The sequence below is a fragment of the Sardina pilchardus genome, chromosome 22 (genome assembly GCF_963854185.1).
Source record: "Sardina pilchardus chromosome 22, fSarPil1.1, whole genome shotgun sequence".
Classification (NCBI taxonomy): domain Eukaryota; kingdom Metazoa; phylum Chordata; class Actinopteri; order Clupeiformes; family Clupeidae; genus Sardina; species Sardina pilchardus.
This window is the reverse complement of record NC_085015.1, coordinates 20,891,071-20,918,217: the sequence shown is the minus strand read 5'-3', so window position 1 is coordinate 20,918,217 and position 27,147 is coordinate 20,891,071. Positions and strand designations below refer to the sequence as shown.

At 45.2% G+C, this 27,147-nt stretch overlaps 1 protein-coding gene across 3 annotated transcripts; it reads left to right on the top strand.

The window, feature by feature from the left end:
- Positions 1-176: 176 nt before the first annotated feature.
- On the top strand, positions 177-26,951 carry sun1a (Sad1 and UNC84 domain containing 1a). 3 transcript variants are annotated; one of them, XM_062526738.1, is made up of 21 exons: positions 177-349; positions 7,652-7,852; positions 8,345-8,541; positions 8,848-8,874; positions 9,002-9,205; positions 10,312-10,431; positions 11,316-11,477; positions 13,084-13,182; positions 14,883-14,955; positions 15,237-15,295; positions 16,081-16,229; positions 17,005-17,298; positions 17,491-17,583; positions 18,103-18,143; positions 18,226-18,370; positions 18,721-18,987; positions 19,505-19,589; positions 19,732-19,847; positions 21,635-21,802; positions 25,718-25,810; positions 26,047-26,951. In XM_062526738.1, exons 2-21 carry the CDS (start codon positions 7,725-7,727, stop codon positions 26,161-26,163), a joined length of 2,637 nt encoding a protein of 878 aa, XP_062382722.1. In that variant the 5' UTR covers positions 177-349; positions 7,652-7,724; the 3' UTR covers positions 26,164-26,951. The 3 variants fall into 3 exon arrangements, with proteins under 3 accessions (XP_062382722.1, XP_062382721.1, XP_062382720.1); XM_062526737.1 differs by having other exon boundaries at positions 177-491; XM_062526736.1 differs by lacking the exon at positions 177-349 and adding an exon at positions 6,334-6,394.
- Positions 26,952-27,147: the final 196 nt, after the last annotated feature.

Below are 27,147 nucleotides of genomic sequence, written 5' to 3'. Positions count from 1 at the left end.
GGTTATTTGCTTTGATCAGAAAGGAATTAGTGGGAGTCCGTAAAGCAAACAAACAAAAAACAATGAGCAGATCGTGCAGTGTTTTTGAGAGTTTTATCTGGCTGCTAAAGGTCACCTTTCATCGGCTGACGTCATTAATTAAGGACCGAACCGATACCTGAGTCGCTCATGAAAGGGCAGGAAGCCATGCTTTTAGGAACTTGTGTATGCGTTTATGTGTAAATTGTGATCTTTGATGAACGCAGACTTTTAGACCGTTTACTATTGGACCTCCACATCATAGTCAGGAAGGCAACAATCGGCCCCTGTCTTTATAACGAGTTTTACCCTGGTTTACCAACTGTTTTCGGTAGGCAACTTGCTAACTGTTGAGGTTAGCTATTTTTTAAAATTAGTCCATAGCATCTTAGCAACGTATCATTAGCAGATAACTTTACATCCTGGATAAAGTTACTTTGTACGACTTCTGCACATAACCTGACCAACGCAAGGTAAGCTTATTTTAACTAATTAAATACGTGTAATGTTTGCTTTAACGTTAGCATTTTATATCTAGTTGTGAAGTTAAGGTGATGAAACTTCCTGTGCTAAAGTTTGGAATTGTGATCCGTTTGTCATAGCAGAGCCCATTTATTAGACATTCTCTGGTCATAGTTGGATTGCAACTGAATATTAACTCAGATTCGCCGTTCTCTGATCATTTTAGCTCATTACATTAATCTGATCATAATGTAATTTCAGGGTAAGCTCCTTTAAGTGTCTCTGGTAAGAGTAAGGTAATTTAGCTAGCGTTAATGTTAACTGTCACTAGCCAGTTCATTAGTTTGCCACCTGTGTGCCAACCATTTATGGCATCCAAGTAAAATAGTTTAAATGTTGATCTCTGGTTAGGAACAGCCCAGCAAAATGGGATGTCGGGTATGCTGATTGCGAATGGTTGATTTCATGTGTGTCAACTTGATAACCTGGTAGCAGCTACGTTAAGGTTAATTACTGAGTAATATTGGTCATTACGCAACCATTGTTATAGGACAAATTAAAGCTCAAGAAGTTTTAATGAATGCACAGTTGGTGTTGCCTAATTGGTTCACCTTTGGTTCTTTATCAGATTTATCTATTTTGCTATCCAGTTAGCCTCCAGTTTTTGTAAATTGGTTGCTTGATAAGCCTGAGTAGACCGACACCTGTTCAGGTCACAGGTCAAGTCAGTCTGTCAGAATAAAGATGTTCTGGTGATGATAAAAGCTGAGACACGTCGTTTCTATTTTCATGGGCATTATTTATGAAGTAGAGAAACGGAGTAATCAAGAATCTTAGACATTACGACATTTGAGTGAATGGATAGAGGTTTCCCAAGTATCCAACCGGGGCATTGAGTTAACAATGAGCAACGAACAAACCAAGCTTAGCCTGCATGCTGTCCAAAGACCACCTCCAATCTATGGAGGAGCTCCGTCTGTACTTTCAACTTTCTCCACGCCCACTGGACAGCACGCCTTTGTCGGTAGCGCGAAGCTGTGAACGGTCAAGTTCGGGTTGCTGCGTTGCCGGATCTAAAGGCAAGTGTAACAGTCACAGCTCATTGTCATTTTACAAACCATTTGTTTTCGTTGTAACGTTGCATGTGACTGTGAGCTTAATCAAGCTACCGGTAAGTTTTGGCATTGCGTTGTATTCACTTCTTAGAACTAATCGCTTGTCATTCTGTCTGCATTCAACCTGCTACCGTTGTTGCTCTAACAGGTGGACATTGATTTCATATTTTGCTACCATATATTTATCTACAGCATGAAGAAGGAAAGCTTTTAGAGTTTATTCATATTCAAACAACACTAACAGGGACATAAGTGTCAATTGACATGCATTGAAAACGTTAATTGAAATATTATGCTCACGTGGTCAAGTACAGTAGGTTGTTGATCCTGTAAATGTATAGCCAAATTAGACAACTTGTTGTAAATACCAGCATGTTGTAAAGAACGATTGTAATAAGGGATAGAATTGATCTCTGCCCTTTGACGTAGCCGTCATCTGACTTATCAGTGGTGATTGCCTTGGAGTATGCTCTGTCAATCCTTTTTAGAAATAAACAGCCAGTAGTATGCACAGCATTACTGAAGGCAGGGTAAATGTTGGTGTGCAAGGTTAACTAATGTAACATAGCCGGACTGAAATCAGTAATGTGATAAGCTACCACAAGACCTGGTAAATGTAGTGAAAGTGTATCCCACAAGCGCCCAATTGATAAATTGGGGTAATTGATCTACAGGCTGCTAGAACTGGCAGCAGGACATTTCAATCTCCGCATGAGATTACAACTTTTAGCAAATATCCTTAGCATTAGTATACAAGTCAGTTCATGTCATGTGAGCTTTATGACCAGACTTTATGACTTTATGACCATCACTTTATGACAATTTCTGAATGTCTGTCTGTCCGCTTAGTTCCTGGCTCATGTCTAGCATGGAGATGTGACATCTGAGATGTCTAGCTCTAGTGTCCTGATGTCTCATAGCTTGGCAGTGACTTGGCCAGTTTCCAGGGCAACTGTAAATGGGGGTGTATGTGGGGGGGGGGGGGGGGGGTGCTTGAGAGTGACTCCATTGATCAGACTCTTAGCAGCTGGGCTGTTGGCTGGATGGTGTGCTGGCTGTTCCCAGGACAGTTGGGAGCTGCCTTTTATGAGCTGGGAACTGTTAATGTGGCAGGAAGACTCAGTTTCAGGGCAACAAGGGACTGGGACTGGTTTTGGGAAAAGCAATGTGACACTGACTGCAGATCAAGTAGCCAAATGTCTATGAGCCCTGTCAAATAACAAAAACGATGAGGCTTGCAACAAATGGTTTTGGACAGAAATTCCCTTGAACTGTTTGACATTAGATGTGTGTGCTGACTGATTGTTTACACGGTGTCCTCATGTAATGCATCTTGCCTCGACTCCTGCAGTCAGTGCTGCTGAAGAATGGTAGCAGGCATGATGCCTAAGGCTCACTCCGATACACACCCTCATCCCCCTGCCTCAATCCATTCAGCCTACACATACTCCCAGAGGTGAGACACTTCCACACCTGTCGACTCTGCCCGCCTGCCGCCCTGCCTTCCTGTGTCCATTCCTGCATACTGCCGTCCCTCACCGCCTGCTGCAGTACTTACTGTTTAGTTGAACTCTCAGTGGACCATCTGTTTGTATTTGAAAGGGGCTATGTGCAGGATTCCAGTTGTCTTGACCACTCCATCTGTCGATTTAGTTTATTTTTCCAATTGTGCAGTAAAATCGAGATAAGAGAGAGACTTATTTATCAAGCATACAAGCAGGACATGGGTGTCCTCTCACTCTCCTTCATGCAGCAGATCTAATTTGAACGTTACCTTACCATAAGACATCATTTGGAATGTAGGCTACATAGAGCGAGAGAGAGAAAGCAAGAAAAAGCAAGAGCCAGTTCCAGGGTTGGGCATGTCATTGTTTACATTTCCGATATGGTAGGCTATATGAAAGTTCTGAGGAAACCATGAAGGCAGCAAGGACAAGGAGGTGGCAGAGTTATGCTGTCATAGTTGGTTATCAGTCTGCCCTGCAGTCACTAGCCTATAGTTTGGGGCTTGCCTTTGTAGAACGAAATTAGTGACTCCTCAATGATTCGTTCTCCTTAAGCTAAGCATAACATGAACATATAATGCTAGGTGGGTACTAGCAAAGATCGTACAGCGCTGGTATTAGGAGAACCGTTTGGCCCCGAATGTTTTCAACTGTTAGCGACGCCCCTGCATAGGCGCACATTTCAAAATGGTTAGTTCATCGTTTTCTGTTGTTATTCATTGTCCTGTGGAAAAGTTTTAAGATCCTTCACATAGCCCCTTTTAAATCTTTTAAAATGTCTTGGATCCAGAATAGGCTCGTTCTCTGCCTCTGAAGTATTCCAACTCAAACCTGCTTTGTATGTGTTGTTTTGTGTGGGGTTCACAGTGCTTGGCATGGCTCCTCTTTCATGGTCTTCGGTTTTGCAGAGCTATGCAATGAGGGTCCCAATTTCTCACCCTCACCCCGCCGTTTGGGGGCAAAGAGATTACTGTAATCGGGTCCGTCTGTCTGTTTGTCTGTCCACCTGTGCATGTCTGCATGCGGAATGGAAGCACTGGTCTGATGTATTTCAAATGATTACACAATGCAAAGGACCGCCTTATCTCGGTCCTCCTGCATAATCCTACGGATCTGCCTCCGAATGCAAATGTTGGAATTTGTGTGACTTGTAATGGTAATGGGTCTATTGCATGACTACTTGGGTGAGGGTCCGTCCCGTCCTGACTGCTATTCAGCCTCTGGACTAACCAGTCGCGTATGGCCGTATTGAATATGGCTGTTAATGACGCCACTCCAATATTGCAGTGTGTCCAGCAACATAACTCACAGATCAATACTGTCATCATGATGCATGATGAGTTCAAGCTTAGTGCCTCTTAAATATGAAAATCATTCGACTGCGTACAGTATTAACCTCATTAATTTCATAAGTACTACCTCACGGATACATGGAGTAGTAATCACAAATAATTAGTGTGTGAGTGTGGTGTGTGGTGTGTGTGTGGGCCTGCACCAGTCTGCCCTCTGACGAGAAGATGCCACACTAGGCCCAACACAGCCGCTGTAACTGCCGCCGTTAATGTAGAGAATTATCCGACATGATTTTATGCAGATCACTGTTTATCATGTTTAAGTTGGCGGTCCGTGGACTTTGCATTTGGGAACTATATAAAACTAAAGCCAAGCAACTAGTAAAGTACTGTCCCATATCAGCGGTTGTAGGAAGCATGTTCATTTGGAAGAGACGATGTTTCCTATGCCCTTGAACCTGTAAAAACTCATGATAGATTGCTGAACTGCTTTAATCTACTGCATTATTCAGAAGATTTGAGTCCTAATGTAATTAAATCAAATAAAGTGTGTGTGTGTGTGTGTGAGAGAGAGAGAGAGATTGATTGTGGCCAGGGCACCCATTGGAGCCGTTGGCTTATTGGTGATGACGGTTGTGTTGTTGAAGAGCAGCCCAGTTGCCAGCTGACCCCTCTGTTGTCTCTTGTCTAATCGCCCGCCTGCCGGCCTGTCCTGTGCCCAAGCAGACAGCTGCCAGCTCCACCTCCAATTAGCCGCGGTCAACACTTTTCAGTGGATTATGGGGCCTAATGAAATACTAGATTAATTGTATGTTTGTATGTATGCTTGTAGTATTGCAACATGATCTTGTGTGTGTTTCTTCTGTGTGTTTCATTTCATGAGTAGCAGTGCTGGGAGTGTCAGTCAGGATAAAAATAGCCATATTTGATGGCATCCGTCCCCTATCTTTAGCTCAGAGTCTTGAACTGGGGGGTCTGAACATAGACCAGGCTCTCTAAGAAAAATGGCTTTCATGTTATTCCGGGCTATACATTGCTAACATCTAAAGACGATACAGAGAATATTTTCGACATATTGAAGCCTTCATTGTCCTAAAGGGTGCAGTTTGTTATTGCCATAAAATGTATGATATGACTGTCAGTTTTTATTGATTAACCTAGGGCTAGGCCTACTGTACATCACGGTGAACATTTTATTGACGACCTGGCCTCTGTTAATTTCAGTATGAGCCGTCATTTAGCTTAATCTATGTGTGCAAAGGTGATGTTGTGAGTGTTTGATCAGTTAATCTGTCTGTGTATTTGTGTGTGTGTGCGTGCCTGCCTGTTCTCAGGGGTGTGTGTGTCAGTGTGTGTACACACATGACTGGGTTGATGTGGTCGCACACCACTGTCCAGTAGTTAAGATGTGTGAGTTAGCTTAGTCCAGGTGCCACAGTGGATGGAAGCAGAAAGTGTGTCCAATGTAATTGGCTCCGCACGCCGTCCTGCCCCCTAATCCCTGGGGATTACGCTGATGGGGGAGGGCCGCGGGGCTGGATGAGGACACGGGGAAGCCTCACTAGATTATGCACAGTTAATTTCACTCCTCCTCATGCAGTTTGTCTCTGCTTCTGTTCATTCATAATTAAGCAGCAGCTACTGTTTCTGTCATTGAACTGTAGAAGAGGAGAGTGAGGGGGGAAAAAAGGAGGGAGTGGGAGAGAGAGAGAGAGGCAGAGAAAGAAAGAGAGAAGGAAAGAGGGAGAGGGTGAAAGTTCTTAGCAAGCTCCTTTTGTCCCCTTAACAGGAAGTGATCACAGTAAGGCGAGTTAAATTGCCTGATCCCTCCCGCTCGCTCCCTCTCTGAGCTGTGTGTGTGTGTGTGTGTGTGTGTGTGTGTGTGTGTGTGCGCGTTCGTTCGTCCGTGTGTACAGTCATGCGTGTCCGCGCGCACACCGCTTTGCCGTGGCATGAACGCTGACGACAGGTGTGGTCTCGAAAGCTGGGGCTGGACAGTGCTGTGTGTATTCCCCTTTCATTCTTTCTGTGTGTGTTCATGTGTGTGTGTCCAGTTATCGACACTTTGTTTTTTGCTTTGTGTGCGTGTGTGAGTGACCTTCGCGACTGTACATTACGTGCGTGTCCAAGCGAGATTAGACCGTAGACCTTGTAGCAGTAGCCGTGTATGTAGCCTAGTGGTTTAATAGGAGAGAAGGGGTGAATGGTTAGCCTGTGCGGGCTCAATGGTGGGTATTGTTTTCCCACGAGAGGGCCTTGGAGTTGCCCGTTTATTTTTCATTCTCTGTTCTTGGCACAGGGCACTCGGAAGCAATCAAGCCAAAGTATGGAGTCTGCATATGGAAAGAGTTCTGCTCATTATGCCTCCATGCTGGCACACAGTTGCAGTCTGGTAGTGATTTTATATACAGGGCTGTGTGTGTGTGTGTGTGCGCGTGCGTGCGTGCGTTGTCTACGCTGTGTGTGTGCGCGTGTGCTGTTTGTGTTTGTGAGTGTGTTTGGTCACCTGAATAATCACAGCCATGTGTTAGTTGGCATGCAATTAAATTTCTCCGCTTTGGTTCTCTTTTCCAAAAATCACCTTCTCTGTGTGTGGGGGTCTGATCTGATTTAGTGTGATCTCAAGAGCTCTGACCTGACACCTGACCAGAGATCATAGAGCACCGGGGCATCAGTGGGCAGTGTGTTTAGTCTAAGCACATCCGTCCCTACTGACCAGCTCCTTCTGGAATAGTGATTTCTGAGTGCCCTTTTGTGTTAGTCAGGGCCAAGACCGTAAGTGTATAATATTACTAAGCTAAGCCTTTTGGGCATTTTACAGTACAGCCATTTGAGTACATTCATGTGGTGCAACTGTGATGATGAGGATTAATACTTTGCTGCTGTTTGTATGACGTGTGTGTGTTCGTGTGTGTGTTCGTGTGTGTGTTCGTGTGTGTGTTCGTGTGTGTGTTCGTGTGTGTGTTCGTGTGTGTGTTCGTGTGTGTGTTCGTGTGTGTGTTTGTGTGTGTGTTTGTGTGTGTGTGTGTGTGTGTGTGTGTGTTTGTGTGTGTGTGTGTGTGTGTGTGTGTGTGTGTGTGTGTTTGTGTGTGTGTTTGTGTTTGTGTTTGTGTTTGTGTTTGTGTTTGTGTTTGTGTGTGTGTGTGTGTGTGTGTGTGTGTGTGTGTGTGTGTGTGTGTGTGTGTGTGTGTGTGTGTGTGTGTGTGTGTGTGTGTGTGTGTGTGTGTGTGTGTGTGTGCGGTGGGACGGTGGGGTGCAGCTCCAGCTACTCGTGGTCAGCGCTGGAGTTTGAGCAGGAGCACAGGGTCACGCAGGCCGTGGAGGTGCCCAGGATGTCCCGCCGGAGTCTGAGACTACACACCACTCCCGGTGACCATGGCAACGGCGGACAGGTGGCCAAATATAATCTGCTGGAGCGCCGCAGTGGGTCCCCCGCTGTGGGAGCCAGCAGAGAAGACCGGTACACACACACACACCACTACACACGCTTCTGTTTTTCCCAAGACATCTTTCTTTTTTTATTCAGTTCCCTTGTCTTACTTTTGTCTTTTTCACTCTCACTTTTTGAAAATGAAAGGCACATTAAGGGATTTTGCGGGAACTAGCGTTTGTTTGTATTTATGTTTACATATTAGCAGACACTAATCAAACACAGCAGAGAAAGTCCACACAGGGTTTTGGTTTTGTTTGGGGGCAGGCTGCCCCCACTTTGTTTTTTTCCAATCCCTCACTGTGCCTTTAGAATTACTGAATTTCTTGAATTACTGTTGCTCTCTTTTTTCTCTCCTTTCTTCATTGTCACCTCTTACACTCTCTTCCATCTCCCCCTTCCATGCTTCTCTCTCCCTTTTCCTCTTTGCTATCTCTCCCTTGCTCTCTCTCTCTCTCTCTCTCTCCCCCTCTCTCTCTCTCTCTCTCTCTCTCTCCCTCTCCTTCCCTCCCTCTCTCCCAGGCCTCTGAAGAGTAGGCGATCCCATCACCAGTCCTTGTCTGGCTCCCAGTCTCTGCTGCTGACCCCCCAGAAGTCGTCCCAGTCTCTGCCCCTCAACAGCAGCCTGCACAGCTGTGCTGCCAGCGACGCCTCGCTGCTCTCCTCCCTGCTGGACGAGTCCTGCATCCAGGAGCGCACCCTCATGGACAGCTTCTGGGGTGGGCAGTGGCACACACCCACTCACTCATATACTAATGGACCCATCTCTAGAGGCTGACCAGTATGAGTTTTTTTTCATCGGCCGATGCTGAAGTTGATCTTTAGAAATCAGGGCAGCCGATGGCCGATATATGATTGATTTCTTTTGACCTATGTTTGGCTAATGTGTCTGGTTACTTTTTATTATTAGTTTTAAGTCATTCTATCATGATATCACTCCATTCAAGCCTCCGTACGTTCAAGCCTGTGTAGTGTGTACATTCATGCCTGCACACGTGGCTCACTTCCCTGTTCTGTGTTGACAGGACTGGATGGAGACGGTGATCACCAAGGTGAGCTGATGCTGCTTTGTACCGATGAGGTCTTGCTGATTTGAGTCTTTGAGATAGTCTTTCATATTCTGTTTTGTCCTGTTTACCTGTGTGTGTGTGTGTGTGTGTGTGTGTGTGTGTGTGTTAGACCGCACCATCCTTGCGAGCGGCGATATCCTGACGGCCCAGACGCAGACGTCCGTGGTCAGCGGCATCACGTGTAAAGACTGCAGTTTTCAGCAGTCGGCCGACACACACTCTTCCTCCAAACACCCCTCTTCCTCATCCTCGGCGGCCAGCCCCCACAACACCACGGTCTACAGCAGGGACAAGGTCCGCAAGCCACGCCCTGGTAAGACACACACACACACACACACACACACACACACACACACACACGGGCGCGCAGATAAACAGGTCAAAGCTCAGAATTTGAAAGGCTATCTCACATACAGACAGCATTACAAACAGAAATGGATTCCACATCAATCCATGTTTTTTGCAGGTTAAGGTAGAGTAGCTGATTTAAAAACACTGATAAACAGGCTTGGGACACTGTAGAGTGTGCAGCGATGTGAGTCCCTGCTGTTGTAAAGGGTTGGGGCCAGTTTAGAAGAGATGATGTCTTCGTTATCCTTACCTCTGCTCATTAGTTGCGTAAAGGAGCGATGGATCCCAGACTTTACGGGTTTCATCAGGTCGCTTGCCACAGGCGTATAAAAACCAGGCACCATGCAGTCTGCATTCATAAGCTAGGTGCTTGATTTTTATAAATCTGTGGCAAGGGACCTGCTGAAACCCATGAATTGAAATGACTGCTTCAGCTGTAAAATCACTCATTACAGTGACCTCTAGTGGTCATGGTAAGACACACCGCTGGCCTCCTTATTCATCCATAGACGTCTAGTCTGCCTCGCCATTCTTTACATGTTACTAACTACATGTTACTTTATGAGAAACTATGTGACTGTTGTTGTTGTGGTGTACTAGTGTGTTTTGCTTGCAGGCTTTGTGGTGTTTCTCATGGGTGAATGTGTGTGTGAATATGAGTGTACGTGTGCAAGTATGATCTCCGTGGCTCCGTGTTCCACTTGATGCAAGTGTATGCTCCATCTCGAGAACTGCTGGGGAGTATGAGGTTGACTGAAAAACCCGAATAAGTCGCTCAAGTGGTAAACCTCTATAGAGGAGCCCTATGCTTTGCAGGGAGAATGTGGCATAGGGTTCTTCAGGTAGGAGGTTTGCCAGGTATGTAGAGTTAACATAGCCATGTTAGTCACTGATCGACCTTCTTGGAATGTCCCCGTTGGTGTTGGATTATAATGAAGTCAAAGGGAGTATTGGAGTGATGTGTGAGGTGGCAGAGGTGTGTGTGGGTGTGTGTGTGGGTGTGCGTGCGTACACTTGCTCTGGGCTGTGCAGGCCAGGTATGCATAAGTGTGTGTGTTTTGTCTGTAGGAGTGCTGTTGCTGCCTGAGGTGTGTGTAGAGTACAGCAGGCGCGCGGCGGCGTCGGTGGCGTGTGTGCTCTCTCTGCTGGTGCACACGGTGCTGCTGCAGGCCCGCACGCAGGGCAAAGGTACCCGACCGCTGAGCAGCGCATGCACCGGGAGCCCCTCTCTTCACCTCTGGTCTCCCACAGCTCAAGCACTCACTCTGGCTTTCAACAGATGTGCTCCCCAATAGTCAGCACCATTTCTCACTCTCACTCTCACTCTCTTTCTTTCTCTCTCACTCCCTCACTACATTATATTTTCTCCACCACCATTTCTCTCTCTCTCTCTCTCATTCAAATTCAAATAAGCTTTATTGACATGACAAGTGTGCTTGTGTTGTCAAAGCATGTATACAAATTCAATACATATATAAGATAAACAGAACAATGTTTAATATAGTAATAGTAATAACAGAAGAAATTAAAATAAAATTAAATCAATAATAATAATAATAATAATAAAAGAAAATACATTGAAATCAAGACTGTGATTAAATTAAGACTCTCTCTCTCTCTCTCTCTCTCTCCATGATATTTTCTCTCATCACTCCCTTTTTCTCACTCTCATTTCCTGCTGTTGGGTGAAATACTAAGTAACTCATTTGTTTGAGGGGGCGAAATCCCAACAGACTGGTTTATTGTATGGGTAAAGTGAAGGAAGAACAAGGAAATATTCCAGGTTACAAAGTATGATCTCACCTAAAGATTGCTGCTTGACTGGCTAAACTGTGTGTGTGTGTGTGTGTGTGTGTGTGTGTGTGTGTGTGTGTGTGTGTGTGTGTGTGTGTGTGTGTGTGTGTGTGTGTGTGTGTGTGTGTGTGTGTGTGTGTGTGTGTGTGTGTGTGTGTGTGTGTGTGTGTGTGTGTGTGTGTGTGTGTGTGTGTGTGTGTGTGTGTGTGTGTGTGTGTGTGTGTGTGTGTGTGTGTGTGTGTGTGTGTCTGACCTACCCTGTAACCCCCCTCGTCCAGATGGCCTGTGCTCCGTGTCTTGGGCATGTGTGCAGGCCTGCAGGAGGGCTTGGCGCTCCACTGCCAGGGCCTTGGCACCCCTCCCCGGTGCCCTCCGCCACTGGGTGGCGCTCTGCGGTACTTGGTGCAGTGCCATCTGTGGTGCGCTGCGCGCCATCGGAGGTAAACGGTTGAATTGACCCACACCTTGGGTTTGTGGTAGCCTCCACTGCAAGATGGGTCGAGCTCTCCACACTGTATCTCTGGCTTTCATTGGGCACTGCTCTCACACGCGCTTGTTTTGAGTTTTCACTGGTGTAGACTACTTTGGCCTGGTGCATGGGATTGGTGTGATCTTCACTCGTTTGCTCTGGTCTGAGTTATTGTATATTGCCTAGTGGAGTCATCCCTTAGGCTCTGCCCTATACTGATACAATGGCACACCTGTACAGTTATCATTTATTTACATAAACAGAGAGAGACACACACACACACACATATTTATATACACATACACACATTTACATGAAAACAACCAGGATGCTGTTATCTCCACAGGACTCATTTCACGGTTGGATCAGACTCTGTTGTACTGGAAAGATTCAACTTTGCAGCTGCAGTCACTGACAAAAGTATCGACACCCCTTTAGAATTTTTGTTTTTTTTCCAAACACTTGAAGGTTTTTTTGGAGAAGACAAACGAACCAGGACCATTTCAATAGCTCAACACAACTGAAAGTAATCCAGTGCTAAGGTTATGGGTGGTCAGATGTCAGCTGTGGTAGCATCCCTGGGAAATATCAGTCCATTTCTAATGGACAATAGACTCCACTCCACTCACTTAACATTTTTGTTGATTTCTATGGACAGTATGATGTTTTTCAAATATTTCAGTGACTACCTACCCCTTTATATGCAGCTGATTATCAGTGCCAGAGGAAGTAAAATAAGCCTAGAGTATCACCTAGTTATTGCCATGCATCAGGGTGCACCTTTCAGTGTGTGCTTCATTCTCCCTCATCCAAACATACTGCTGTTCCATAAGCATGAACATGAACAGAATACTGAACCAAAACCATTTAAATGTCTTAATTCTATAGACCAACGGAACAAAGCTAGAACCTTTTGGGCCTCCTGTCCTGACCAGTGGTTATGTCTGGAGGATGAAGAGTGAAGAATACCCTGAAAAGTGCACCATGTTTAAAGTGAAGCAGATGATGCTCTATGGCTACTCAAAACTAACATTTCCAAGGGGGTCCCAACCCTTTTGTCAGTGACTGTATACTGTACGAGTCCCCACTCCAGCCTCTAACCCCTGCCCTGAAGCTCCTACCCATGGAGGTCATCCTCCACCTTTCCCTTTCTCTTCTCTTCTGAGTCTGGGCAAACTGCCATCCAGCTGTTTTCACCAGACTCCTATCCAGCTGTTTCAGATGGCTGACTCCTCTTGCTGTGTTTCATTTAAGAGTCCCACTTCTTTTCCATCCAGCGTTGTTCTTTTTTGGTCTTCACAGGTGTTTTAACCCCCCCCCCCCCCCCCCCGTTCCTTTCTCCCTTCCCCTCTCTTGAGTTTGTTTCGTTGTTCTTCCACTGCATAAACAAATGGGCTGTCACTATAGTAGCCAGTCACCATGGTTACATGCAAATCGCTCGGTCACACCCTCGCACACGCTCCCCTCCACAGCTGTGATTGGGTGAGCGGGGATGAAGAAGAGGAGGGTATGAAGGAATATAGGGGAGCTCTGATTGAGCTGATGAGTTTTGCTGTGTGTGTGTGTGTCTCTCCTAGCTGACTGGAGGTACTGCAGTACTATGAACTCTGAAGGACGCCGAAAGCCGGAGGGACATCGAAAGCAGGATGGCCACCGAGACACTGACGCGTCATTATGTGAGTACCGGTCACTTAGCCATGTCAACACACAAACAAACATTTACACACACACACACACACACACACACATTTTCGCACACAAATATTCACTACACATATAGGCTGAAACACTTTGACATCCTCACGTTCCTTCCATGAATGACTTTAGGTTTAGTGGTTTAGTCATTATGTGATTGTTTCTGCACACTTATGCCACATATACTTTTGAATGATTCAGAGTGTTTCAGAAGCAGTCAGGTCTATGAGCCACTCAAGGGTCCTTCTGGCCTCCGTAGACATGGAAAGCCATGAATTGATCACAAAGAATGCAAACTGTTAAATGTAATCAGTGGTGCGTTTAGTGTCTGAATGCATCTTCTTAGGTAGGAGTCCTTTGAAGTGTAACGTAGTCTTCATAATAGTTGATTGTTTTTGGCCCTCACTGCTACCTGTCCTGCCGTGGCCTCAGGTGATGACTGCAAGGGGAAGCAGCACTTGGACACGCACACTACCGCGCCGCATCCGGACCACACACGCTCCCCCGGAGCAAACCGGTCTCTGGCCGTGCTGTCTGATCTCGTAGCTTATACAGGTTACCTCAACTCAATTGAACTTTTGTAATGAACCCGCCATAGTTTGACCCAGTTCAAGTTCTGATTGCTTGTAGAACCTTCTAGAAGTCTAGGTCCTTTAGGTTCACCCTCTTGAGTTTCATATAGTCCGTAGTGAACAGTAGCCCAAATGGCAAATTCCAAATTTGTTGTTTTTGCTAGTTCCTCTCCTTCCTTTACTTATTGTGTGATTTTTGTTCCTTGTCCTGATTGGTGATCACTAAGGCCATGGTCTACTGTGGGTGGGCCAGAAACTGGTCCTTGTGATCTGGTTGGTCACTCAGAAGATGTTCTCTCTCCTCCGGTTGGCCCTCATGTCCCAAGGTCATTATGATGCTCCTTCTAAAGGCTGCTGTGATCACCAACGCCACTTGCATGTGTAGTAGTGACCTCCCTTGCTTTTGACTGACCCTCCACTGAGGAGTGTGTGTGTGTGTGTGATGGCTGTTTTTTGCATAGGGATTAGATGTAGGGGGTGAATAGATGGAATTAGAGGTCTTGTTGTCTGCATGCTGTGGTGTGTGCTGTGGTAGCTGTGTGTGTATTTGTTTGTGGTCTCTAGACGGTGCATTTCCCTGTTCCTTTTACACATAGCCAGCGTCCTTGGCTCGGCTATGATGTTGTAATAAAACAAAGCCGACTAGTCAGTCATATGGGTCCTCTGGACTAAAGTCTGTTGGAATGTCTTTTGCATGGGGTGTGTGTGTGTGTGTGTGTGAGAGAGAAATAACTACTGCAAGGCTCATTTTCTCTGCCACTGATGCATTGTGTTATTTATTTGTTTTTCTTGTTAATCTCTTGACTAACTGAATGGTTTCTCCAGTCTTGCTCTCTGTGTGCTGTGCTGTGTTGGACTCTCCTTTTATGTTGGTCTGTGGACTCAGTAACTGTTTGTGCTGACCCCCAACGCGTGTCTCCAACTGACCTATTAATACAGTAGCCCCTCTGGTGTGTGTGTGTGTGTGTGTGTGTGTGTGTGTGTGCGCATATTAGACACATACACACACACTTTCACATCAGTCTCCTGAGCTTAGAATAGTACCACTAATCTTCCCTGGTGTCCTGTTATATCTGTGTGTGTGTGTCTGTGTGTGTGTGTGTGTATAGCCAAGGGATCGTCTTCAATATGGCAGCAACTGCTCGCCCTCATGTCTCTGCTCAGGGATTTCCTAGTCACACGGTGAGTTCCTCCGCACCGCATAATATTGCCACTTGCCACTTGAGTTTTGGTGCTGTGTGTGTGTTTTGCGTGATCATGTGTGTGTATGCGTGTTTTGCATGATCTTGTGTGAGTGTGTTTATGTTTTGCGTGATCGTGTGTGTGTGTATGTTTTGCGTTATCGTGTGTGTGTTTTGCTTGATCGTGTGTGTGTGTTTGTAACATTGCCGGTAGATATGTAGCTCTTGACTGTTGTCCACATTGACTAAGGGCCCCTTGTCCTGTGCTGTGTTGAAAAGCAGGTGCCTTCCCAACCTGTGCAGACTGCTGCTGCTCCTCGTCCCCCTGCTTCTGCTCGTGGGTGAGTTCTCGTCCAACACCACCACTGGGCTACTACTACATACACACACACACACACACACACACACACACACACGGTGCTCACCACTCGCTTGCATGGTATAGATAGGTATTATCTACTATAATCAAATTGAGTTACTGGTTGTACCTTATTTGGTCTTGTAGTCTTTGACCATTCATCCTGGCTAATGCTGTGTTTTAAAGCTGGTCAGACACTGTCAGATTTTACGGCTTTGTCCTGATTATATGCCCAGTCCAAACTGAGCCGTTCGATTTTTGATGACTGTGCAGCGTACAGTTATCACGTTGGACACTAGCCTGGGTGTTCCCATACTGCCTTGCGCGGTGATTTCAATCCCGCTGCCAAGCCAGTCTGGAAACTAACGCCCAAATGTTCGCCTGATGTTGGCGAACCAATCACAGAACATCCGAGAAGTTTCCGTTGCCCTCTTGCGTCTACATTCGACGCCAAAGGATTTACACTGATGTCAATGGCAGCCCTTAACGTTGCATATGAACGCGCGGGGGCACCTCATGCGTCCTCGTTCGACGAGTTGGGTGAGCTATGCGCATTTGATAGACATCCGTGGCGCCCAATGAACGGATCTGGCCATTTTTTCAAATACGAGAAAATGAACGTCTGGTTGCCAGACCACGTCTCATTTGAGAAGTGGTAGGCGTTAGCCAGGCTAGTTGGACACTGTAACTGTAACAAAATGCATGCTCTTCCTGGTTTAATGTGTGCCCCCTCCGCATGAATGCTGACTGTGCTGCCTCCCGTTCCAGTGCTATGCTACTGCGGTCCATCTACCTTGTGGGCAGCCCTTCCAGCCGTCAACATCAGCGATTGGAGGGTTGGCCTCAACAAGGAGATTTCATTGGAGGAGGACCACGCGGCTCCCTTTGTCCCGCCCCCCATCTCTGCTGAGTCACAGGTGGGTTTATCGGCTGGCACCAAGGAACTCGACACCCAGTCCTGTTGACGGGTGTTGCCTAGTCCACAGCCCAGAGTCCTGATATTGTATCTGCCCATGCAGTGAGTGTGATGGACTAGCATACAGGCAGCATGGCCAGTGCAGCAGACTGTCTTTGCCTGCCGGTCACTCTATGTACCTGTTTAGCTGTGTGTGTCCATATGCATGTTATTATTCATTAGATTCTCCAAAGCTATATATTTGATTATCTAAAGTCACAGTGTGAGCTCTCTGGGTCCTCTCACCTGGTCATCTTTCTCGACCAGCTTGACTTCATCAAAATGTGTGAAAGAATTGTACAGTATACAGTCATGGCTGAAAGTGTTGGCACCCGTGCTAAATTTGACTTAAAAGAGGAATTCCTTTATAGGAATAAAAGGGTTAACATAGGGGTGCCAATACTTATGACCCCAGTATTTAAAGGAAGAACATTTATTTATTTATGATACATTATTCATTCACATAGAAAATTGGTGTCCTTAATGGTTGGATATATCCTCATTTTATTTCTTAAGGCATTAAGATCAATTTCCAAAAGATGATTTTATATTCCTCTTTTTAGTCAACTTTAGCATGGGGTGCCAAGCCATGACTCTATATTTATCTCTCTCTTGCCTTCCTTCTTTGTTTCTTTCTTTCTTTCTTTCTTCTGGTCTTCCTTATTTCTTCCCTTCATTCTTCTTGTCTTCCTTTCATTCTCTCTCTCCCTCCTTCTCTCTCTCCTCTCCCCCTCTAGTCCTCCTCGGCGCCTCTGTCTCTAGATGCTGAGCATGTGGCGCGTGCAGCGCGGGTGGAGCGGGTGGAGCGGGTGGAGCGCTCGCTGGCGGAGCTGTGGGCGCGGGTGGCGCGGGGCGAGCGGCAGCAGCAGGAGAAGAGCGCCCAGCTGCACGCGCTCTACCGCCCCCTGCAGGAGCAGCTGGAGACTGGCGCCCACCTGCACCAGCTGCAGACGTCGGTGGCGGCCATGATGGACGAGAAGCTCCAGCCGCTCAAGGACGAGGTCGAGCGGAACGCAGACGACGTGAAACAGGTGAACAGGGAACACACACACACACAAAGAAATGGTAAACTCAACTGGTGAAAAAACACACACACACACAACCCATGAGCTTGCTAGAGTCAGTATTCTATCAGCATCTAGTCAGCATCCTCTTGCCCTGAATAAAACAAGCATTCATCCAGACACACATATCCTAACTGTGTGTGTGTGTGTGTTCTACAGCAGCAGCAGTTGTACGTGACCCAGCAGCAGAGCCATCAGAGTCAAGTGGCAGCGCTGGAGGCCCTGCTGGAGAACCTGGCTCAGAAAACTGAGGTACGAGCACCACATCACTCACACCCAACAGAGCATACTGAGATACACACCGCTCATGCTTACTGTACGTTCACACCGCTGCCGACTTGAGCTTCCAAAGATTCCGGAAGTCATTCATTTTCAATGGAAGCCGGCTTCTCTCAGCTGCCAGCAGCGGCAAATCCGTCGGCGTCGCGTTTTGGGCGTCTTGAGCAACTTGAGAAAGTTGAAAGTGGCTCAACTTTATGGTAATGAGCTATGCTGCAGTTCAGCGACCAAACGACCAGCAACGAACATAGAATGCTACCATGTCAGAGCGGCCAAAGCGTCCAAAGCTTCCCACGGCGTCCTTGGCAGGGTGTCCAGAGCTTCTTGGAAGCTCAAGTCGCCAGTGGTGTGTATGTACAGTTAGAGTCTATACATGTGTTTGAGAATGGACAGGTATAAAGTATGGGCATGTACAATCATTTCAATATAATCATATATTAATGTGTGTGTGTGTGCGCGTGCCTGCGTGCGTGTGTGTCTGTGTATTTCCAGGACATCCAGAGAGCACAAGAGGCCACCCCCGCACCTGTCAGGTGAGTCCTGCTCTTACTCACGAGTACCGACGCAAACCTAATCTGTTCTTGTATGCCAAAGTGTTCCCCTCTCTCTCTCCAGTGAGGTTGAAGACCGCGTTTCCCATGAGGCTTTGCTGCTGGAGGTGCAGAGGCTGGAGGCAGCGCTGGGCAGCATCAGAGCCGACCTTCAGGGGGTCATGGGATGCCAGGGGCGCTGTGAGCAGCTGGACAACATCCAGGACATGGTGTGTGTGTGTGTGTGTGTGTGTGTGTGTGTGTGTGTGTCTTTGAGTTGCATCATACACATACATGCATGAACATTTGAATACAATGTCACTTATCTTTTTGGTTCTTTTTTATTGATGTGTACTGTGGGCAGATTATCATGGGTCACATGTTATCGGGTGTGTTTGGATATCTGTATTTGCACTGTGTGTGTGTATGTGGTTCCTGTTTGTGTGCTGTAGTCCTTCATTTGTAGACCCCATTCACATTGTAACATGCATTCACATTCCCATTGTCTGCATTTATGGACAGCTTCATGTGTCGGTGGAAGTGAGTAAGATTGCATATAAAGGTATTGTGTTGGCTGCAGGTGTCTGCACAGGTAAAACAGCAGCTGCAGGAAGTGTTCTATGGCGCCGAGGGTGGTGCGGTGCCTGACGCGCTCCTCCCGTGGCTCGCCGCCCGCTTCGTCAACGGCTCCGACCTGCAGGCCTCGCTGGCCGCCCTGGAGCAAAGCATCCTGGGTAACGTGTCTCAGCTGGTGGAGCAGAGCAAGCTGAAGGGGCAGTCTGTCTGTCCCGAGACCCTGAGTGAAAGCGTCCGGCTCTCCACCGGCCAGTCGGGACTAGCCGAGCAGGTGAGCAGGTCTACTGTACAAGGACCACCCTGTGTCTTTCTGAACCAGAGTACATCAGTGATGATACAGTAAGATGCTGACCATATAACAAAATCATACGATATGTCTGTTTTAAACTATTTTGAAATCGCTGTCTTTTGTTGATCAATTTAAGTGATATTACATAGGCATGTACTCTGTTCTGCTGTATTATGTTGGCTGACTATGTAGACAGCGGTGAGGGACAGCTTGAGGGACGCTCATTGGAGTGAGTCTGTGAGTGTGATGGTACAATCAAGGGAAAACAGTGCTGTGTCAGGTTGATCTCCTGTTTCACTGGTCTGTTTTGTCAGGCATAAGGCATAAAAGAACTTTTAGTGCACTGAAGCAGCCTAGATGGTATGAACTGTCTTTATAGGTCATGTTAAGTTACAGTTGACAACAGTCCTCTTGGTCTTTCTAAGCAGTGCGATGAATGTCTTTATACAAGATGTTGGCAGTAAGTGTAAGCCCTCTCTATCCCTGTCTCTGTCTGTAGCATGTGGAGCTGATTGTGAAGAATGCCCTGAGGCTGTATTCTCACGATCGCACAGGCATGGTGGACTACGCTCTGGAGTCTGGAGGTACTGTACATTACCTTACATAAACTCGTTTAGCTGCCAATCAAACCTATGATCTTTGGAACTGTGATTCCTGTGACTGACAATAACATCAGTCATATGAGGCCAATTTAAAGTGTTTGTGTTTGTGTGTGTGCACATAAAGGTGGCAGCATCCTCAGCACCCGTTGCTCTGAGACGTTTGAGACCAAGACTGCCCTGATGAGTCTGTTCGGGCTCCCTCTCTGGTACTTCTCCCAGTCCCCGCGCGTGGTCATACAGGTACCTCACCGGCTCAGAAACTTCCAGAAACTTGTTAGTCTAGGCAATCTGTGAGGAAAATAATCCAACCAACCCAAAACTGATTGCACCATTCAGTTCATGAAACCTTCCCATATCATATTAGCCTGACTCCGCCTGACTACGTACTTCCGTTCAATTTAATTTCTCTTCATACTCCGTCTGGTATACTGTAGCTTGATCCAGCTTCATTTACTCCGGCAAGTGCATCTCTGCCCAATCAGCAAAAAGAGGGCGTTCCCAAGAGCGATTACATTTGAGTTTCAAGCCCATCATTGTCGTTGTGTCCCCTGTGGTTATCATACGGCATTACCAAACGTTAGTGATTGAACTCCAATTAATTCAAACTTCAGACAAGCGTCCACAAACCAGGAAATAAACGTTTGCCAATAGATCTAGGCCAGACTCTCTGCAAAGAAGAGAGCCTGGTCTCCAGGCTAATATCATATACCAAAAGTCCATGAAAATCCAATGCATAGGTCAATGGGCAAAAACTGCACCTTTGGCAGTTTTACTGAACTTTCATACTGTAGTATAGGGTATATGTGAAAATGAGGTCAAATTCTTTCATAAAGCCATGAAACTTGGTTTTGTACAGTTCAATGTTCAATCAATATAGCCGCTGACTGGCACTGAGTAAATTGCCCATTGTTGTGATCAGAATATTGAGGAAGATGATCCAGTGCAAGATGAGAAACGTGTAGATTTCTCTCACACTCGCAATACACTCCCTCTCATACCAACCTCAAGTTCCTAGAGTTCTAGTCTCAAGTTCCGATTAGTCATCCAATCGGAAACCTATGGAACCGGTTATGTGGTTGGGTTGCCGTGCAACATTGCTCAGTCTGGGCATGCATTGACGATGCCAGAGACTTGTCTCCACTTTGTACCACTTGACAAGTTCAGTTGTGACTTTCTGAGTGCATCTTTGATATAGTATAAAGGTGATGAGATGCAACAGGCAGGTCAGCAGTAATCAATTGATCAGGTTTGCCGTTTATGGCATGTCTCGTAAGCAGAGAAAAGCTGTTTCTCTCAAATTGTCTACGGTCAGATTGAAATAGACCGATATGGAATGTTTACAAAGTGCTCTCATTCTCCATTTAAAGAGTATTTTTTAGTACTTTCAACATTTTTACAAAATGTATTTTGCTAATGCATTTGGCAGTTTATTTTGACTTAAAATTAGTGTATTTTATATTCTATTTGAACATACATTTTGATGTATTTTTGTTCATCCCTGCTAACAGCTACAGTAGCCAGGCAGCTACACTTACATGCAAAAACACACTGGCTCTATTTAAAGACTCAACAACCATTTCCATTTATTCAAAGGGCCAAAATGTAGAAATAGACACGCATTTGGCAACAAACCAGTCTGAAATAAGCCCAAGAAATTCACTAACTCTTTGAAAATTTTGTGAGTATTTGCTGAATGATAATGCACAAAAACAACCCTCATTTTAACATATTTCCACCAACTGGATTTTCACTGACTTTTACTATGGTGTTTAGATCACCAATTGAAATATGAAAATATGAAAATAGATTCTGTTGCAATTAGTTGTGGGTCAGACCTTACTTTGCCTGAACTATGTGCTTATTTAGTCAGTGATATGGAGCTGTCTCCAAGTGTCGTTGACTGCACCATTGTTTCTTATTCTCATTGACAGCTGACCTCATCAACTCACACAGTAATTGTACAGTAATTATTGTAACCCAACAGTACTGATTGATGAAATATTTTGTCTTGTTGTCATTCTCTCTAGCCGGACGTCCATCCAGGGAACTGCTGGGCGTTTAAGGGTACTCATGGTTACCTGGTTATCCGGTTGTCTATGCGTGTGGTTCCCACTGCGTTCTCTCTTGAGCACATCCCCAAGTCGCTGTCGCCAACTGGACACATCACCAGCGCTCCCCAAGATTACGCGGTCTACGTAAGGCCCCTCCCCCTCTCTCTCTCTCTCTCTCTCTCTCTTTCTCTTTCTCACACACACACACACACACACACACACACACACTAACAAACACTGACACACTATCACACTATCCTAAAAACTGAAAATGCAGGATTGTGCATAATTTGTCTACTGTTCCTAGTTCAGTCTTACTGTGTGTGTGTGTGTGTGTGTGTGTGTGTGTGTGTGTGTGTGAGATACTTTTGATATTTTGATATGCCTTTTCTGGTTGGCACCAGACACCCTCAACATGCTTTATGATGGGCATTTTGAGGGGGTCATCTTGAGACTCGTTTGCTCTCAATACAACAATACAAATAAAATATCAACATTGGCAAAAATGAAAATGTATATATTTTTTAAATAACAAAATACTGCAATAATTAAACACTATACAAGACAGAAACCAAACCAAAACAAGACGAAACAAAAAATAAACAAAAAAAAAAAATTCTTTAAAAGCTTTACGGTGTAAGTGAGTTTTAAGGAAAGATTTAAAAGATGTCACAGAATCCGCTAGTTTGGATTCCAATGTAATCAAACTCCACAAGAAACAGAAACCGAAAAGAGAATGAACTGAGTGAAAACAATACAAGTATTGATAACCACAGTAATTCTTTGGCAAGCTGCCCTTCAGTGTAAAGTTACTTGAACTCAGAACTTGCACAAAACTTAACAGCTGTACGTATGGCAGGCTATTAACATACACCATTGGTTTGCTGAAAATCTAGCCAGGCCTTCAAGAGCTCAGAGGGAGTGAAGTCCACAACTAGGACAAGTTTGGCAAAAGTACATCTGTCATAGTCCAGGTGACGTATTTCAAACAGATTACGCAGCCAAAACAGCTTTCTTCCAGACACAGGCTTGACACCGAGTACATTCAGACATAATCCCACATAAACATCTTCCAATGGAATTGGTCGCACAAGTCTCGAAGCCATTGATATCTTTGCTGCGAGGTCTACTGAGAATACATACCCAGGCCCCGAAACATAGGGTGGGAATGTAGAATCTGGATAGACGTCTTTTGATAAATACCATTTGCTGTTTTCATCTCTTCGAGGCATGCCATCATCGATGACTGATCCGGCGATGTAATTATATTTAGCAGGAAAAGGTAACAAGTTGATGAGTTCATAGACATTAAGAAAAACGTCTGTATCAATTTTCATACCATAAGTAGCGCTCCTGCAGTAAGTGGCAAGCCAGTGCATCATCATCATGGTCTTCACAGTCAAATTGCGATAGCTGTCCAAAAAGTCCATCAGAATGATATCGCCATGTATCAAGTTCTCCTTGGCAAGAGCATCTTCGGCCTTCTCCCGTTTATCTCCTTCCAAGACACCGACGAAAAAGAGGGTAATACTTTTGACGTTAGGGACCAAATGTCGCTGTCCCCACGAATTCCTTATAGCCTCTCTCGACTCACGATCACCAGGTGCTACTGGAACCATCAATACCAGATACGGATTGTGTTCACAAGCTAAAGGTTGGTTCAGGATATATTTATAAGTTGAAGGTGATACAACTTTGTAGAAATCCTCCGCAATCGGCGTGTGCCGACTGATTATTTTTGAGTCATGTAGGCCTACGATGTTCCAAATATTTACAAAAAAGACCATTAATCCAGCCAGAAATAGATATTTTGCTAATTTATAACATCCCATTCTTTGGCGGCAGTCAAGTGATTTCAGTTCCTGTGGATATTCTGGGTTGCCATGGGCGAAGTTTTGCATGTCAGTCATCCCACGCGCCCTGAAAGCACAATGAGCACGCGGAACTGGAATGTCAGACCATAATATCGAACATTTTTTGGATGACTAGCCTATGAGCAATAGAAAATATGATTTTATAATGCGTTGAAAACTAAAAGCAAACGTCACTGCGAGTAATTTGAACTCGTGATTACCGTATAAAACTTTAATGAAGGGCTAGGCAACTTCGTTACCAAGTGTGCCAGACAGGAAAACCACTGCGTCTCCGCGCGCCACCCAAAATAAGGAGTTGGTAAAATGACTCTATTCTGGCTATACTATAGACCTGCGTTCAGGAGTATCGAGCTACATTTAATAAGTTTAATAAGTAAACATATTCACAAACACTGGAATTGATTTGAAAGCCTATTGACGCATCTCGCATCCAAACAGACATAAATAGAGCTGGTTCAGATGATTTGTCAAATGAACCAGTAAAACCGTGTCATGGGATGGAATAACACCCATACCCAACTTTTGTCACAGCTCATATTTTTAAGGCACACCACTGAGACGGTATCCTGACAACTAAGCAGAATTTCAATGCCTTGGGCTTAAGGAATGTTACCATAGCTCTCTCTTGTTCCGTACAAATTTGTCCAAATCGACTCCTTTGACTTGTAGCCTAGAGCCACTTAACAGTACGTTCTTTCATTAACGAAATGCATTCATTGCACAGTAAACAGGTGTATTGCTCGATGTTAATTGCAGTGTAAACAATAGTCTACCTGTCACACCACTCCGACTGGAACCGCCGGTTTTCATCATTACTGTTGTGTTGGAGACAAAAGGTAGAAGGCCACTTCTTAGCCTCCCTTTTCAGTGTGCGAACCACCCTCAGACTTTTTCTCAGATATTTGTTTTTCAGACACATGCATGGTGATTGGTGAACAAGCCTTTAACATCACTGTTTTTAGGAATTTCTGTGCAGGTAATTCGTACATTTCTGCGCGAGCGCTCAGAGTAGGCTACACAAACTTTTTCAGAGTGTCAGAATGAATTTACCAACACACCCTAATAACCAGTGTGACAGGCGCGAGCCGCGCGACGCTATTACTTTGCTGTCGTTTTATGTTCTTGGTGATAGCAGGGATTCCCAAACTGTTAAGCGTACCACCGGTAGTAGGCTACAGTACGCGGGGTTCTTCTAGGGCGCACGCGAGATGAGAAGGGCAATTTTGAAACGGTGTTAAAGTTTTTTTTTTAGTTTTTTTTTTAATCTTAAGCCTATGCTCATGCAGGTGTACAGTCTATGCCTATTACTATTGCAATTAGTTATGGGTCAAACGCTAGATTGACTGGCCTACTATGCTCATGCAGGTGTACAGTCTATGCCTATGATCATGCAGGTGTACAGTCGCACGCATGGGGTAGGCTACTTAAACATGATGCCTGGAATGCGTCAATCGAATGTTTATATGTGTTGGATGGTGGGGGCACGCAAGCCGAGGATGTACAGTAGGTGGTGGTACGCGTCGGAAAAAGTTTGGGACCGCATTGTCATGAAAGGCAGATTTGCAGGTGGGCCGCTAGTTGAATAGCCATCATGTGCTCTGGGCGCATACTTTTTACTTTTAAATCTAAGTTGTATTTACAATTTGCAACGTTGTACTTTTAAACCTTTGAAGTATAAACAACAAGACAAGGCGACTCATTGTTTGCTGAATTTGTCCGCAGCGCTAATTAACCTAGAGGCGAAACCGGGTACTGTTGATACGAGAAAGAAAAAGAAAAGAAAAGAAATCTGTGCCACCTACTGTAGCTGGAGCTGTTGCAGCCAAGCAGCTACAGTACTACACTTTGGTCACGTCTTCATAATCATTTACCTCTTATCTTGTTTCATAATGTACAGTACCCTTCAGGTTGCATGCATTGGAATTAAGCATGTGTTAGCCCCAAACTGTACTAGTTGTAAGAGGTGGCTGGAACACATGGAGACAGTGTTTACAGTGAAGAGAATCATTATTGTACACATCTTAAATGCCTTGGCGCATACTTAGTGTTCAATTTACCCCAACAGTAAAACCACCTATTACAGGTGTGTGTGTGTGTGTGTGTGTGTGTGTGTGTGTGTGTGTGTGTGTGTGTGTGAGAAACTAGCTGAGGCTTGCTCATGGCTGTGTATGTGTGCTGTGTTTAGGGTCTGCAGGATGAGCACCTGGAGGAGGGCAAGCTGCTGGGCCGCTACACATATGATGAGGATGGAGAGGCTCTGCAGACGCACCCAGTCACGGTTAGACACCTTCTAACACACCATGCACTATACATTCTCTCGGAGACACAGATGACCCGAGTCTTCTATCTGACCATCTGACCTCCCATACACAAACTGGACAAATTACTTTAATTATGTCCTTTTAGTGACAATCGTTAGCTTGTTCCTCAACAGTATGATCGGTAGCCAATGTTTGTTTTTGATTTTGACTGTAAAAGTGCACCATCTCCAACCCTTCTGGTTGTGCCCCTCAGGAGCAGAACGACGAGGCCTTCCAGATCATAGAGCTGCGCGTGTTGTCCAACTGGGGCCATGCAGAGTACACCTGCCTCTACCGCTTCAGAGTGCACGGCCGACCACCTGTCTACTGAAGACCTCACACTGGACCAGGATAAATACTCACACTTCACTGGACGGTGAATACACACACACACACACACACACACACACACACACACACACACACACACACACACACACACTCAAGTGTGTATTCATCCATCCAGTGCATTAATCAGATATTAATCAGATGCATATTTTCACAATCACATATTTTGTGCCCTATTCAGAAATCACACACGTCAAACACACATGCACATACACACCAAGAAATTTCAGGTCCAAAACTTTCAAAGTGTCTGGCTCCAGTGGCTCTTGCCTACAGGGCCTGTTCTAGGCAGCCACCTCAGCTGAAGATTTGTGTGGTGGAGAGGTGCTGGTCTAGATGCTGACTGGCAGTAACTCCACACCTGAATGTAAAGATGTAAATGTTGTGAATATTTTTTGCTTGTTGTTTTCTCACCCGACACTCCGTCAGTGTTGTTTGAGAAGCCATTAAACCCTGTGTGATCTTGAACCTGAGTGTTTTTAAATGTTTCATATATTTAATAGTTTTATTTTTATTACTTTGAACTGGAGTTTAAAATTCTACCATTAACCATTGGCGTAGCCATCAAATTATTATATATTTTTGTTTTGTGGTACTGAAATAAATATTTCTATAGTATTTTTGTTTTGTAAAGTACATTCTTTTCTATGCAATTTTTGGGGACCACTACATTTGTTTTTTTTAAACATTCTCATGTAATGTGTTTTCAATAGAAATCTGATATGGAAAGGTCTAATAAAATAATTTAATATGGAAGTTTCCCTTTTTAAACATGGCTTGACTTGTCTTTTGTAAAAAAAAAAATCTACATCTCATGAGTTATCTTCTGTCACTTATCTGATGGTGTGGTTGACAACAGAATATAATATGTGCAGAAAACTGCATGTGTCTGTGCCTGTGTTGTGCATGTGTTCACCTTATTTTCAACATTGAATGAGTGGTGATCCCATGTCTGTAGAGTTGCCTG

Excerpts from the sequence above, each read along its gene's own strand:
- sun1a (XM_062526736.1), top strand. The coding sequence starts at position 6,345 with ATGAACGCTGACGACAGGTGTGGTCTCGAAAGCTGGGGCTGGACAGTG. Across the intron at positions 11,478-13,083 it reads TGCGCTGCGCGCCATCGGAG|CTGACTGGAGGTACTGCAGT; the intron begins GTAAACGGTTGA and ends TGTCTCTCCTAG. Across the intron at positions 21,803-25,717 it reads CCCAAGATTACGCGGTCTAC|GGTCTGCAGGATGAGCACCT; the intron begins GTAAGGCCCCTC and ends TGCTGTGTTTAG.